Genomic DNA, 12,985 nt, shown 5'->3' on the forward strand with positions numbered 1-12,985 from the left:
ATTTCTGCCTCCTCCCCGCCACCGCCTCCCATTTCCCTCTCCCTCCCCCAATCAAGTCCCCCTCCCTCATCAGCTCAAAGAGCAATCAGGGTTCCCCTGTGGGAAGTCCAAGGACCGCCCACCTCCGTCCAGGTTTAGTAAGGTGAGCATCCAAACTGCCTAGGCTCCCCCAAAGTTAGTAAGTGCAGTAGGATCAAAAACCCATTGCCATTGTTCTTGAGTTCTCAGTAGTCCTCATTGTCCGCTGTGTTCAGCAAGTCCGGTTTTATCCCAGGCTTTTTCAGACCCAGGCCAGCTGGCCTTGGTGAGTTCCCGATAGAACATCCCCGTTGTCTCAGTGTGTCCTTATTGTGTCCTCCTAGTACTTGACCATCCCTGTGATGTTCTTTCTCTTTGTTATCCACCTTGTTGACCACATGTTATCCAGCACAAATTACTTCCCCATTATTTTAGGCTACTTTTGGATTTGTTTCTCACGGAGTAGTTCAACCCAGTCTGGATCTCTTGATCACATCCCTCCCAAATATAGGATTACAGCTAGTTACTTACACACCAAGTTTGAACACTTTCAGTTGGTTGGAGTTTCTAAGTCTTTTTCTACCTTGAAAAATAAAACAACAACTAATGTTTAAAACTTTCTCATACACAGCATCTAACCAAAGTACATGTTTTCAGGGCTCAGTTTCACTGACTCAAAGAGATTCATTAAAATGACTCACTCTTCCTCCACATCAGACCGCTGAGTCTTCTCGTTAGGAAGAGATTACAGTCAAAATAACTGCAATACCATTTGTTCTGACACTGGATATTTTCACTCAGAAGCCCAGTAGGAAAATTCTAAATTTTGAAAATGACCATCATTATTTTTTATTCTGTATTTTTAATTAGAACAATTAATAATTTACCTTGCCTTTTTCGTAGGTTATATATAATGAGGTTGCTAACACTTGTTAAGCATTCTAAAGTGTGACATGGCATCCTAGACTAGAATACTTACTGAAACAATTTGTTTATTAACATAAAATATACTTACCACAGTTCTCAGTTATACTTTATAAATAAAATCCTCTTATAATAATCTTATTTGAATAATACACTTACATTTCACATTAACATACTTCTTGTGATTATCAATTAATACACTTACATTTTACATTAACATACTTCTTCTTGTGGTTTATCAATCCATGATAATATACTATGCTTCTTGTATGTATTATGTCTGTGTTTCCTATTCCTTACTATCCAAGTAGTATCATCTGAAAGTTAGTAGGAATGTAAGAAATACCTCTTGATACATAGCTATGCTTATCACATTTTAAAGAATCAAATTCAAGAACACTATCAGCATATCTGAAAAACCAAGTAACACTTTGTTTTTTTTTTTTTTTTTTTTTTTTTTGGTTTTTCGAGACAGGGTTTCTCTGTGGCTTTGGAGCCTGTCCTGGAACTAGCTCTGTAGACCAGGCTGGTCTCAAACTCACAGAGATCCGCCTGTCTCTGCCTCCCGAGTGCTGGGATTAAAGGCGTGCGCCACCATCTCCCGGCCAAGTAACACTTTGTAATTGTCATTTGTAACAAAGACATTGTCTGATGCATTGTCGATTTGAAAATATTTATTAATACCCAATAATAAACTAGTAGCAGGCTAATGTGAATCAGTGTTTAACAATCCCCAAGAAATGGTTTTCTAACTATTGAATGTTCCCTATTCAGCTCACTCTATGATAAAGACTCACAGTAGATATTTAAACAGTTCCTAAACTCTAATTCTTCATGAAGTTCAGCTTACATTATTTACCTTGTCTCTTATGAACTTTTTGGCAAAATTCTGGACTCCAACTAAAAGGTTTATTATGGATTTCTTCATAATAACAGGATATTCTGTTTTAATTTCATGCTGTTATTATTTCATTGTGTGAGCTCTTTTCTACCTTGGTGTTCTTGAAATTCAAAATGAGTTTTATAGGCTTTGATGATTTATGCCTGGTAAAAAGTATGTTTTCTAAAAATAAATAAATAAAATAAAAACTCTTTCTTCTCTTAACTTACTTAGTGTTTGAATTCTAAATAGTCATATCTTCTGCAATGATTGCTAAACTTCTGGATCCAAGGCACTTTTATATGCTTAGGAATTGGTCAAAATTCCACATTTTTGGATTATGTATATTACCAAAGACAAAAGGTGTATGTCGACAATAAAACAAATGTCTTGGGAAAGCAATTATAACTTTATGGTAGAAAATATATAATGAGTGAAATGGCATTATTTGGGGACTTTGTAAATTGTTATGTTTAGCTGAAGAGAAGATAATTGGTTCTTCTATGAATTTCTGAATTCATCCTGTTGCATTTCTCAAATCATGTATCCTCTAGAAATAACATAAGAGAATGAGAGACCAGAAGACAAATAATAGCTTAATACTTTGAGTAAAATAGTTTTTACCTCACAGATTTTCTGGATGGTTCTCAAGAATGGGGTTCCCACATTCTCCTTCAGAAACTTCTGTTTCATGGAATGTTGCTATTCTTGTACTTCCTGTGGCTATATCTTTTAAAAAATAGTAACCTGCAATTCTGAATAACCTATCTAGTATTATGTGCACGTATATTATGATTCTTCCTGTATTTTCTAAAGTCTCCATCTCAAAATTGATTAAATACCCTGGAGAGAAAGTTCTCAAGAAAAAATGAGGTACATCATCAGGCATCTGTATATAAGGTATATAAATCCAGGGCATATTTTCTTTGTTGAGAATATTATGTAAGCAAGTTGAAATGGATTGACTCCTAGAAAAGATTCCAACATGGGAAAATAGAGTACTTGGCCTACAGCCCTGGATAAAATGCACATGCATATACTATCACACTAGAGAATATATTCTGGTGATTAGGCAGTGTCCTCCTCGTACGATAAAAGCATCCCCACAGAAATATTCACCAGAGTTAATGATAAATATATTGAATGCAGATTAAATTGCATTGATAACTTTTCTGATTACTCACGTCTTCCCATCATGATATATTCTTCCTTGAATTACATCACTAATGTTTATACTGTAAATGGTAATAGAGTCATATTTCAGATGTAAGCCAGTATTGAAGAAAAAAATAAGAACAGACAAATGTATTGAAATGACTCTAAAAGTAAAATATTTCACATTTAATTGCAGATGGGAAATGTTAAATATCCCATTCATTATTATTACCACCACATGCCTGACTAAATCCCACCATAAGCATTAAGCAAGTAGATAAATAAATAATACTTTAAATGGAGAATGCCAACATAAACCACATTTAAACTGTTCTGTCAAGAGACAAGCCTGGAAATGCTGTGTTCCTTTGCTTTACTGCAATAATCTGAATACAAAAATTCAAATTGCAGCTTTTCAAAATTTAAGTTCAGGCTCTTGAAATTTCGGAAAACACATTCACTTGAAAACAGATTATAACAAGGTCACAGTATAATTTTTGTACCACATTCTTTATACAGTATTCTAATTATATAAAAATCAAGATGATAAATGACTACCAAATGTTCTCATATTTTAAAATATGTTATACTTTTTAAAAATTAAATCATCAGATAAAGTTTTCTTTGATGTATAAAGAGACTGCAGAAAAGCTCTTGACCATAGATTTCAGTTCTTAGTGATTTCTTTTATCCAGAGTTTCTTAAAGTGTTTTCTAAATTAGTGGACAGTTAAAGTCTATAAACTCATCTGCAAGTTACTGCCTTTGAAAAAGACACTAAAAATTAATTATAAATTGAACTTAATTATTTTTAATGCTTGAATGGCCCATGAATATTCCCAGTGCCCAAATAAGCTACAATCAGAAAATACAGCAGAATTACATTTGAAAGTTCAAATTACTTGTGAAATACAGAAATTTTCAAATATTAATTTATTGGTTTAATACAACTATTATCATCCTTATTTAGATTTATTTTATAATGTAACTATGTAGTCTATTACTTAAGGTGGCAAAGGAGTCTAACTCACAAAAAGATAAATATATTTTAATATTTCATGATCTTTGTTACAAAAAGCCACAGTAAATTATTATTCAAAAACTGAAACCTAATAGTATGAAATATTAGAAAGAATGTTGATTTTGCAGAAGAAATAATGTCAATTTCTAGAAACACTTCCTGATCAGAAAGTTAATTCTAAGTGCATTTACAATAGATTAATACATTTTGGTGAAAATAAAGGTATTTGGAATAAAATTAACTTGTAAATAATTACAGAATATAACAATATTAAAAACATCTCAGATTAAAGAAAAGAATAAAGAAACAATCTCTATGGTTTATATGTTTAGAAACAAATCAAATCAGAACAAATTAGTCTAAAAGTTGAAAGAAAACTACAAATGTGTTCTCCATAACTATATTTATGAGGGTGAAAAACTTACATAAACAAATAAGCAAATAGAAAAAACAAGAAATGCACAGTAGAAAATAAATAATAGAAATCTTGGGAAATTTTATATGAAAAATATTTTAACATTATATTAATAGAAGCTACAGAATATTTATGATATTTTTCTTCTTAATATATAACATAAAGAGACATAGTTAAATCTAGTTAAAGTGTGGGAACCTAGCATTTCTTAATTTTTTGTGACAATTCATGAGTGTCTTTCATGGAAGTATTACAATTATAATTAACAATGAATATTGAAAGTCGAATTTATCAGCTACATGAACCAAAATAAACAAATTGTAAAGCTACTTGTTGCAATTAAAAATTATAACTAAATACCTAATAACAAAGTATGGGGGAACATGACATATCAACTTATAATTTATTGCCCTGAATTTTGTTAATTAAATGTATTCATTTTGCATGTCAATGTTTTCCCTCCTTCCTCTCCTCCCATTCCCTAATCCTCCTCGCCCCTACCCAATCTACTCCTCTTTTTCTGTTCAGAAAGAGGCAGACCTCCTATCATGGGTATCAACAAAGCATGCATGGCCTATTGAGTTGAGGTAGGGCTAAGCACCACCCCTTGTATTAAGGCAGGGAAAGCAACTCATTATGAGGAATAGGTTCCCAAAAGCCAGTCAAAATTTTAGGGACAACCCCTGCTCCCACTGTCGGAAGTCCCACAAGTGTACCAAGCTGCACTACTATAATATATATGTAGAGAACCTTGGCCAGTCCCATGCAGGTTGTCAATTCAGACCCTGTGAGCTCCTATGAGTCCAGGTTAGTTGTTTCTGTGGGCTTCTTTGTGGTGTCCTTGACTGTTGTAGCTTATACAATCCTTCCTCCCTCTCTTCAGCAGGATCTCCTGATCTCTGCCTAATGTTTGCTTGTGGGTCTCTGCATCTGTTTCTATCAGTTACTTAATAACTGTCTGATGACAATTTGCCATAGTAACCAATCTTTGAGTATGGTAGAATATCAATAAGCATCATTGTGCTATTTTTTCTTCAATTGTGTGTGAGCCATTCAGACTCTGGGTTCTAGCACTCCAGGCACTGTATGGGGTGGGCTCAGTCTCATAGTATGGGTCTGCTGCGGTACCAGTCATTGACTGGTCACTCCCATAGTCTCTGCACCACCTTTACACCCAGCATATCCCATAGGCAAGGTAGACTATAGGTCAAAGGTTGTGTAGCTGGGTTGGTGTCCTAATTCCTCCATTAGAAGTCAAGCCAAGTCACAGGAGATGACTAGTTCAGTCTATGTATCCACTATTGCTAGAAACATTAAAATGGCCATCTTATCAAAACCAGTCAATAAATTCAGTGCAAACCCCTTCAAAATTCCAACACAATTCTTTACAGACCTTTAGAAAACAATACTGAACTTTGTTTAGAATAAAAAAAAACACAGAATAGCTAAATAAATCCTGTAGAATAAAAGAAATTCTGGAGGAATCACCATCCCTGATTTCATGCTCTACTAGAGAGTTATAGTATTAATAACAGAATGGTATTGGCAGAAAAACAAACATGTGGATCAATGATATTAAATTGAAGACTACGATATAAATCCACACACCTATGGACAGATGATTTTTTTATAAAGAATCCAAAACTATACAATGTAAAAAAAAGAAAGCATTTTCAACAAATGGTGCTGTTCTAACTGGATGTTGGCGTGTAGAAGAATATAGATAGATCCATACCTATCATCCTGCACAAAACTCATGTCCAAGTGGATCAAAGACCTCAACATAAATCCAGTTACACTGAACACAATAGAAGAGAAAATGGGAAACAGTCGTAAATGCATTGGAACAGGAGACAACGTCCCAAACAGAACGCCAGCAACAGAGATAGTAAGATCGACAATTAATAAACGGAATCTCATGAAACCGAAAAACTTCTTTCTGTAAGACGAAGGACACTGTCAAAATGGCAGCCTATACAATAGGAAAAGATTTTTACCAACTCTACATCTGACAGAGGGCTCATCTCCAAAACATATAAAGAACTCCAGGAATTATTACTCAGAGTCTTAATTTTTTCAGGTTAATTAATAACCTATGGCAATTAAGTTTCATTTTGGTTTGTTCATACATCCGGAGATTGAACCCACGATCCCACATGTATAATACAAGTGCTTTACAACTTGACTAAACCTAACCCTTGTCACAGTAGCATATTAAATGAAGAAAATATGTAAATAATACTCATCATGCTTTGTCACAATAAACTTTGTAAATTTTAATTGTTATGATTAAGTACATTTATATTCTTGACTGGGTATTTATTTTGGCTTATCAAGACAAGGTTTCTCTGTGTGTCATCCCTGTCTAGCCTCAAACTCACTTTGTAGAGCAGGGTAGCTTTAAACTTGTAGAAATCTGTCTGCCTCTGTCTCCAGAGGCCTGCGCCACCACTACCCATGACTAAGTGCTTTTAAGAGTGGAAAGATGCAAGCTTCAGTGTGAAACAGTGAGTCACACAGTATAACCCTTTATTCATATGTGTAATAAAGGTAGCATATTAAATCTTTATTGTGCTCAGTTAAATTAATTTTCTTTGCCTGTATTTGAATAGTATTTTGGGGTAGCGAAATGGAAGAAAATTGCTGGTACAATGCAGTTCCTTTCTTTATGAGAATAAAGTATGTCAAATTTACCAAAAAAGAAGAAAATGTAACCATGCAATCATATAATTTGAGAGTTACTAGAGACATTTGAAATTTTATTCTGTACTTGGCACTTCTCATCTATGACCAGAGTCTAAAATTAAACAATGCTATCCCACATTTAAAACAAAGTGCCAGCAGCTGAGACAATCCATTTCCCTATAAGGTTTATCAAAGCAACAGTAGCAGTAATTCTACAACTAGCAACCTCCATTTTTCCCCATGCATACAAAGCAAAATGGGTGCAGGACAGACAGAATCAAAACTGGAGAATATTTTAGTAATACTTCATTTAACTTATATTTTCCTCATATAAACAAAAAGAGGCATGTGACAAAAATATGTCAGAGAAATGAAGTTGGTTTTCCAACCTTTTATGTGGTGTCAACCTACCCAACACCATTTTGTCATACCCAGAATGATGATACGGAATATCCTCTAGTTGAATATGTCAGTAAATGAAACACTATAGTATAAAATTGGGGATAAATTATACCACATTTTACAATCCATAATTCAAAAATGGAAAGGTTCTTTAAAGACAGAAGGGCAAAGAAAACTGTAAAGAATGTTAGGCTCATTAATTTGTTGACTCAGCATGTATTTAGTATGCCTCTGTTCTAGCCCAGACATTGTCAGAAAGCAAGCATAATAGTAGCAAATAACCACATACAAAGCCTTAACCAAAGGGAGTACTATTTCATGTGTTTGAGATGGAGAGTACATCAAGGAAAATCAAATGATAGAATATGCTAATCTTAGCAACTAAATATAAAGCCCAAAACAAGGAGAAAAATTAGAAGCATTGAGCGGAGTACAATTTTTAGTAGGATTTTCATGGAAAACCAAGGTGAGGTGACGGACAGTTACATTTGAAATCGAAGAAAAGACTTTCAAGACAGAGAAAAGAGCAATTCCACCTAGTATATTTGAAGAACACAGCAAAGAAACCAGTGATTATCAAGAAGAGTGAAAATGTTCAGAAACTGGACAAAATCAAACCATAAACCAAATTTGCCCAAAGGGCCACTCAGTCTAGACTTGTTAAGAATTCAGATGAAAGTTCATGTCTAAAGTTTCTGTCTCGCCGGGCGATGGTGGCGCACGCCTTTAATCCCAGCCCTCGGGAGGCAGAGGCAGGTGGATCTCTGTGAGTTCGAGACCAGCCTGGTCAATAGAGCTAGTTGCAGGACAGGCTCCAAAGCTACAGAGAAACTCTGTCTCGAAAAAGTAAAAAAAAAAACAAAACAAAAAAAAACACTTAAAGTTTCTGTCTTGTAAACTAGGGAAGGTTACAAAATACTCCTCCGAGGGGGAAGGATTTGGGAGGCGGTGGCGGGGAAGAGACAGAAATCTTTAATAAATAAAAATAAAAATAAAAAAATAAAAATGGATAAGAAAACAATGAAATACATGAAAATTTGAGAGTTAAGGAGAGTAAGAGTAAGTAGATTGTATAGATAAATATTATATAATAAGTAAAACTGGGCAAAAAAATCCATATTTTAAAATTCCCAGCAAATAAAACTGCAAAAAACAAACTACTAAAAAGCATTGATACTACTTCTCATGCCATAGCAAATACTAGAGATAAGGTATATTATAAAATGAATTCTAACAATATATTTCCTCCAAGGCAGTAAATTATCAATAAATATTCATTATCTTGGTGAAATATATCAATTATTAAGTTAATGTTAAAAGTATAGAAATAACTCAAATTTTTATTGACACTTACTGAATATTAATGATTACTATACTTCTAAGAGAATGAATAAACAACAAAACATATGTAGAATTATAAACATAAATTTTAGTTAAAAAATCAAGACACAATTGCCAACATATGATATCATTACCTTTAATAATGATTACATAGTAAAATGATAAAGGTGACAGATTACTGATACATTTGAAGTTGGTGATGAGAAGGAAGCAGAATACCTTTTTAAACTATTTCTCCCTATAGTGAGTCTAAGTTCCCCATTTTCAATGAGCTATAAGATTATATATGTACATTCTTATATGTATGTTATACTTCAATTAAAAGCTTACATGAAATCTCCCAAAAGATGACAAAAGCAAACTAAGTCATTTTAAATATGAAGCATTCTGCCTGCCCATGACTTCCAATTCAATAACTGAAAATGAATTTATGGGTAAGTAAAGATTATACAACATGTGCATTTATATTATTAAAACATCCACTAGGGTATCATAAATTATAAGCCATTTTTGTTATTTTTTTCTCTCTTCAAAAAATACTGTGTTATAGTTTGGAAACATTTGCATATTGCTTTTATTTTATACCCTTGCTTTTACTTTTGTCATTTAATTTGTCATTAAATATTCTTCAGTGAGGCCTTTTATAAAACATAAAGCTATACAGTATGTATTTTCACTACTGTAATAGTTTTCCAGAAGAGAAAAATTTGCACACCTCCAGACAGGAGGAAATAATAGGCCTCAAGACATTCTGTTTGTAACAGCTAGGAATCTCATACACCCTGTCCACAAATGCTGCAAAATAGTATACAGTATTTTAGGACAGTCCCTCACAACCAAGAATTTTGTAAGGTTGAGTGATACCACAGCCTAGATAGTGGAGCCTTTTTCAAATGAAATAGCGTAGGCTGATGGAATTTTAAAATATTTCTTGGCCAAGTTTTGCTGCATTTGAAATATTAAAATGACTTTGTTCAAAGTGAATGAAACTCTTAAAGATAATTCATATATTATGGATATCTCTTATATGGCTTGTTCCTTAAAGACAAGTGCTATGAACGTGTTTGCTTCCCCTTGTTTGTTTTTTTAAGCCTTGAATAATAATAATTTTATTATTCTCTCTACAGGATTGAAGAACAAAAGAACGTCTTGTCAGAATTTCAAAGAGATTTAAATGAATTTGTTTTGTGGTTGGAAGAAGCAGATAACGTTGCTAACACTCCACTTGGAAATGAGCAGCAGCTAAAAGAAACACTTGAACAAGTGAAGGTAATTTTGTATTCTAAAATAAACAGGGCCTATTTGTATAAAGCACATATAAATCTATTTTAATATGTTGACTCGTTGATCTGCTGTCCATTGTGTTATCTGTATTTCTTTCCAATATGTTTTCTCCCAACCCTAATTTTTCTTTACTAAACGACTGTCAATCAACATATATGCATAAACACATATATACACATGTGTGTGTGCATTTAGAAGCATGTTTTCTTTATACATGAATAGTGCATGGCAGTTATTTTGAACATTAGTTAAAGGATTGTTTCAGGATCCTACAATTTCAATGGTTTGAAGACTGAAGAGCAAAGTGTGAAATCAAAATATCTATATGTAAATGGAAACAACTTTGTAATCTGTTATAGGCTACATTGCTGAAGATTGATAGTCGCACTGAAGAAGAAAATTTCTTAGTGAAGAAATTCATTGCCAAACAAATAACATTACTTCAGTCACTAGCTAAAGATTCTACATTAACCTAAAGTAGGATTTAGCTTTAGCTTATTTTGTGTGAATATCAAAATTGCCACACTGGTTTGTATTTCATACAGGTTAAACAGACACACAGTGTATTCGAGAGAATTTTTCATGTATTAATATTATGCTATCTGCTATAACTTCACCTGGCTCATTGATGTGACCTAATTGTACAGATAATTTAATTTTCCCAGTTTTAGTTTCATAAAAGGAAGACTTTAGTAACTATATTATTTTACTTCATAAAGGATAGAGGAATGAAAATGAATATTTTGCCAATGTCAAATATGAAATTTATTTACATCTCCAATTTTCTTTTAAATTTTTCATTTATTTTACATACCAACCTCAGTTCCCCTCTCTCCCCCCTTCTGCTCCCACCTCCCCTCCCCCAACCCATACCTGTCTACTCCTCCTAAAGGAAAGTCATCCCATGGGCAGTCAACAAAGCCTGACATATAGAGTTGAGGCAGGATCAACCCCCTCCTCCCAACTGCCTTCCCCCCCATCAAGACTGGTAAAGGCATTCCACCATATGGAATGGGGTCCAAAGGGGCCACTCAGACACATCAAGCTACACAGCCGTCGCCCACATGCAGTCCCATGCAGGCTCCCGGGCTGTCAGTCTAGAGTCCTGAATTCCCATAACCGCGGGTGAACTTTTTCTGTTGAGTTTCCCTGTCATGATCATGACTCTGCTCCCTTGCTCGTAGAACCCTTCATCTGTCTCTTCGACTGCATCGACTGGACTCCCAGAACTTGGCCTGGTGCGTGGCTGTGAATCTCTTCATCTGCCTTCATCAGTTTCTAGAAGAAGGTTCAGTTAGGAGAGTCGCCATTTTAATTACTAGGGCAGGCCAGTTCAGGCACCCTCTCCACTATTGCTAGGAGTCTTAGCTGGGGTCATCCTTGTGGATTCTTGGGAAATTCCCTAGCACCAGGTTTCTCCCCAAGCCAATAATGGATCTCTCTATCAAGATATCTTTCACCACTTTCCCACTCAGTTCCTCCCCTAACTCGCCCATCACCCATGATGTTGCCTCATGTTCTCATCCCCCATCCTTTCCCCTCTAGCTCTTCTGGCTCCAGTTTAACAGAGAGACCTCATCTATTTCCCCTTCCCAGGGCGTTCTTATATGTCCCTCTTATGTTCTCCTTGATACCTAGCTTCTCTGGAGCTGCGGATTGTAATCAGGCTACCCTTTGTTTTAGATCAAGTATCCACTTATGAGTGAGTACAAACCTTGTTTATATTTCTGGAACTGGGTTACCTTACTCAGGATAATACTTTGTAGTTTCATCCATTTGCCTGCAAGTTTCATGATGTCATTGTCTTTTACAGCTGAGTTTTACTCCATTGTGTAAATGTACCATATTTTCTTTATCCATTCTTCAGTTGAGGGGCATCCAGGTTGTTTACAAGTTCTGGCTATTGCGGATAATGCCTCTTTGAACATAGTTGAGCAGGTACCCTTGTGGTATGATTGAGTATCTTTTGGGTGTATGCCCAAGAGTAGTATTGCTGGGTCTTCAGATAGATTGATTCCCAATTTTTCTGAGGAATCATCATGCTGATTTCCACATCAGGTGTACAAGCTTGCACTCACACCAGCAGTGGAAAACTATCCCCATTACTATACATCCTCTCCAACGGAAGTTGTCCTTGTTTTTGTTTTTGTCCTTGGTGTTTTTGAGCTTAGATATAATGACAGGTGTAAGATGTTATCTCAGAGTTGTTTTGATTTGCATTTCCCTGATGACTAAGGATGTTGGGCAACTCTTTAAATGTCTTTTGGTCATTTGAGATTCATCTGTTGAGAAGACTCTGTTTAGCTCTGTACCATATTTTTTTAATTGGATTATTTTGTATTTTGGTGTCTAATTTTATTAGTTCTTTATATATTTTGGAGATCAGCCCTCTGTCATGTGTAGGGTGGGTAAAGATCTTTCCCCATTCTATAGGCTGCTGTTTTGTTTTATTTACTGTGTCCTTTGCCTTACAGAAGCTTTTCAGTTTCAGGAGGTCCCATTTATTGATTTTTCTTTTGTGTCTTTGCTACTAGTGTTATATTACAGTGGTCTCCTGTGCCAAAGGGTTCAAAACTACTCCCTAACATCTCTTTTACCAGGTTCAGTGTAACTGGATGTATGATGAGGTCTTAATTCCATTTGGACTTGAGTTTTGTGCATGGGGATATATAGGGTGTACTTGCCATCTTCTACATATTGACATCCAGTTATTCCAGCACCATTTGTTAACGATGATTTTATTTTTTCATTGTACAGTTTTGGCTTCTTTGTCAAAAATCAGGTGTTCATATGTGTGTGGATTAATATCAGCTTCTTCAATTTGATTCCACTGTTCCATGTGTCTGTTTTTTTTTTTTTTT

The 12,985-nt window shown here is 34.7% G+C and overlaps 1 protein-coding gene across 1 annotated transcript in view; it reads left to right on the forward strand.

Moving 5' to 3' along the window:
* Dmd (dystrophin) overlaps positions 1-12,985 on the forward strand; it is a 1,456,297-nt gene that overhangs the window by 614,352 nt on the left and 828,960 nt on the right. Inside the window, exon 33 of the mRNA XM_026777353.1 lies at positions 9,968-10,109. Coding sequence (XP_026633154.1) covers positions 9,968-10,109 — 142 coding nt within the window. The remainder of the gene's footprint in view (positions 1-9,967; positions 10,110-12,985) is intronic.

Source organism: Microtus ochrogaster, unplaced genomic scaffold (genome assembly GCF_000317375.1).
Source record: "Microtus ochrogaster isolate Prairie Vole_2 unplaced genomic scaffold, MicOch1.0 UNK58, whole genome shotgun sequence".
NCBI lineage: Eukaryota > Metazoa > Chordata > Mammalia > Rodentia > Cricetidae > Microtus > Microtus ochrogaster.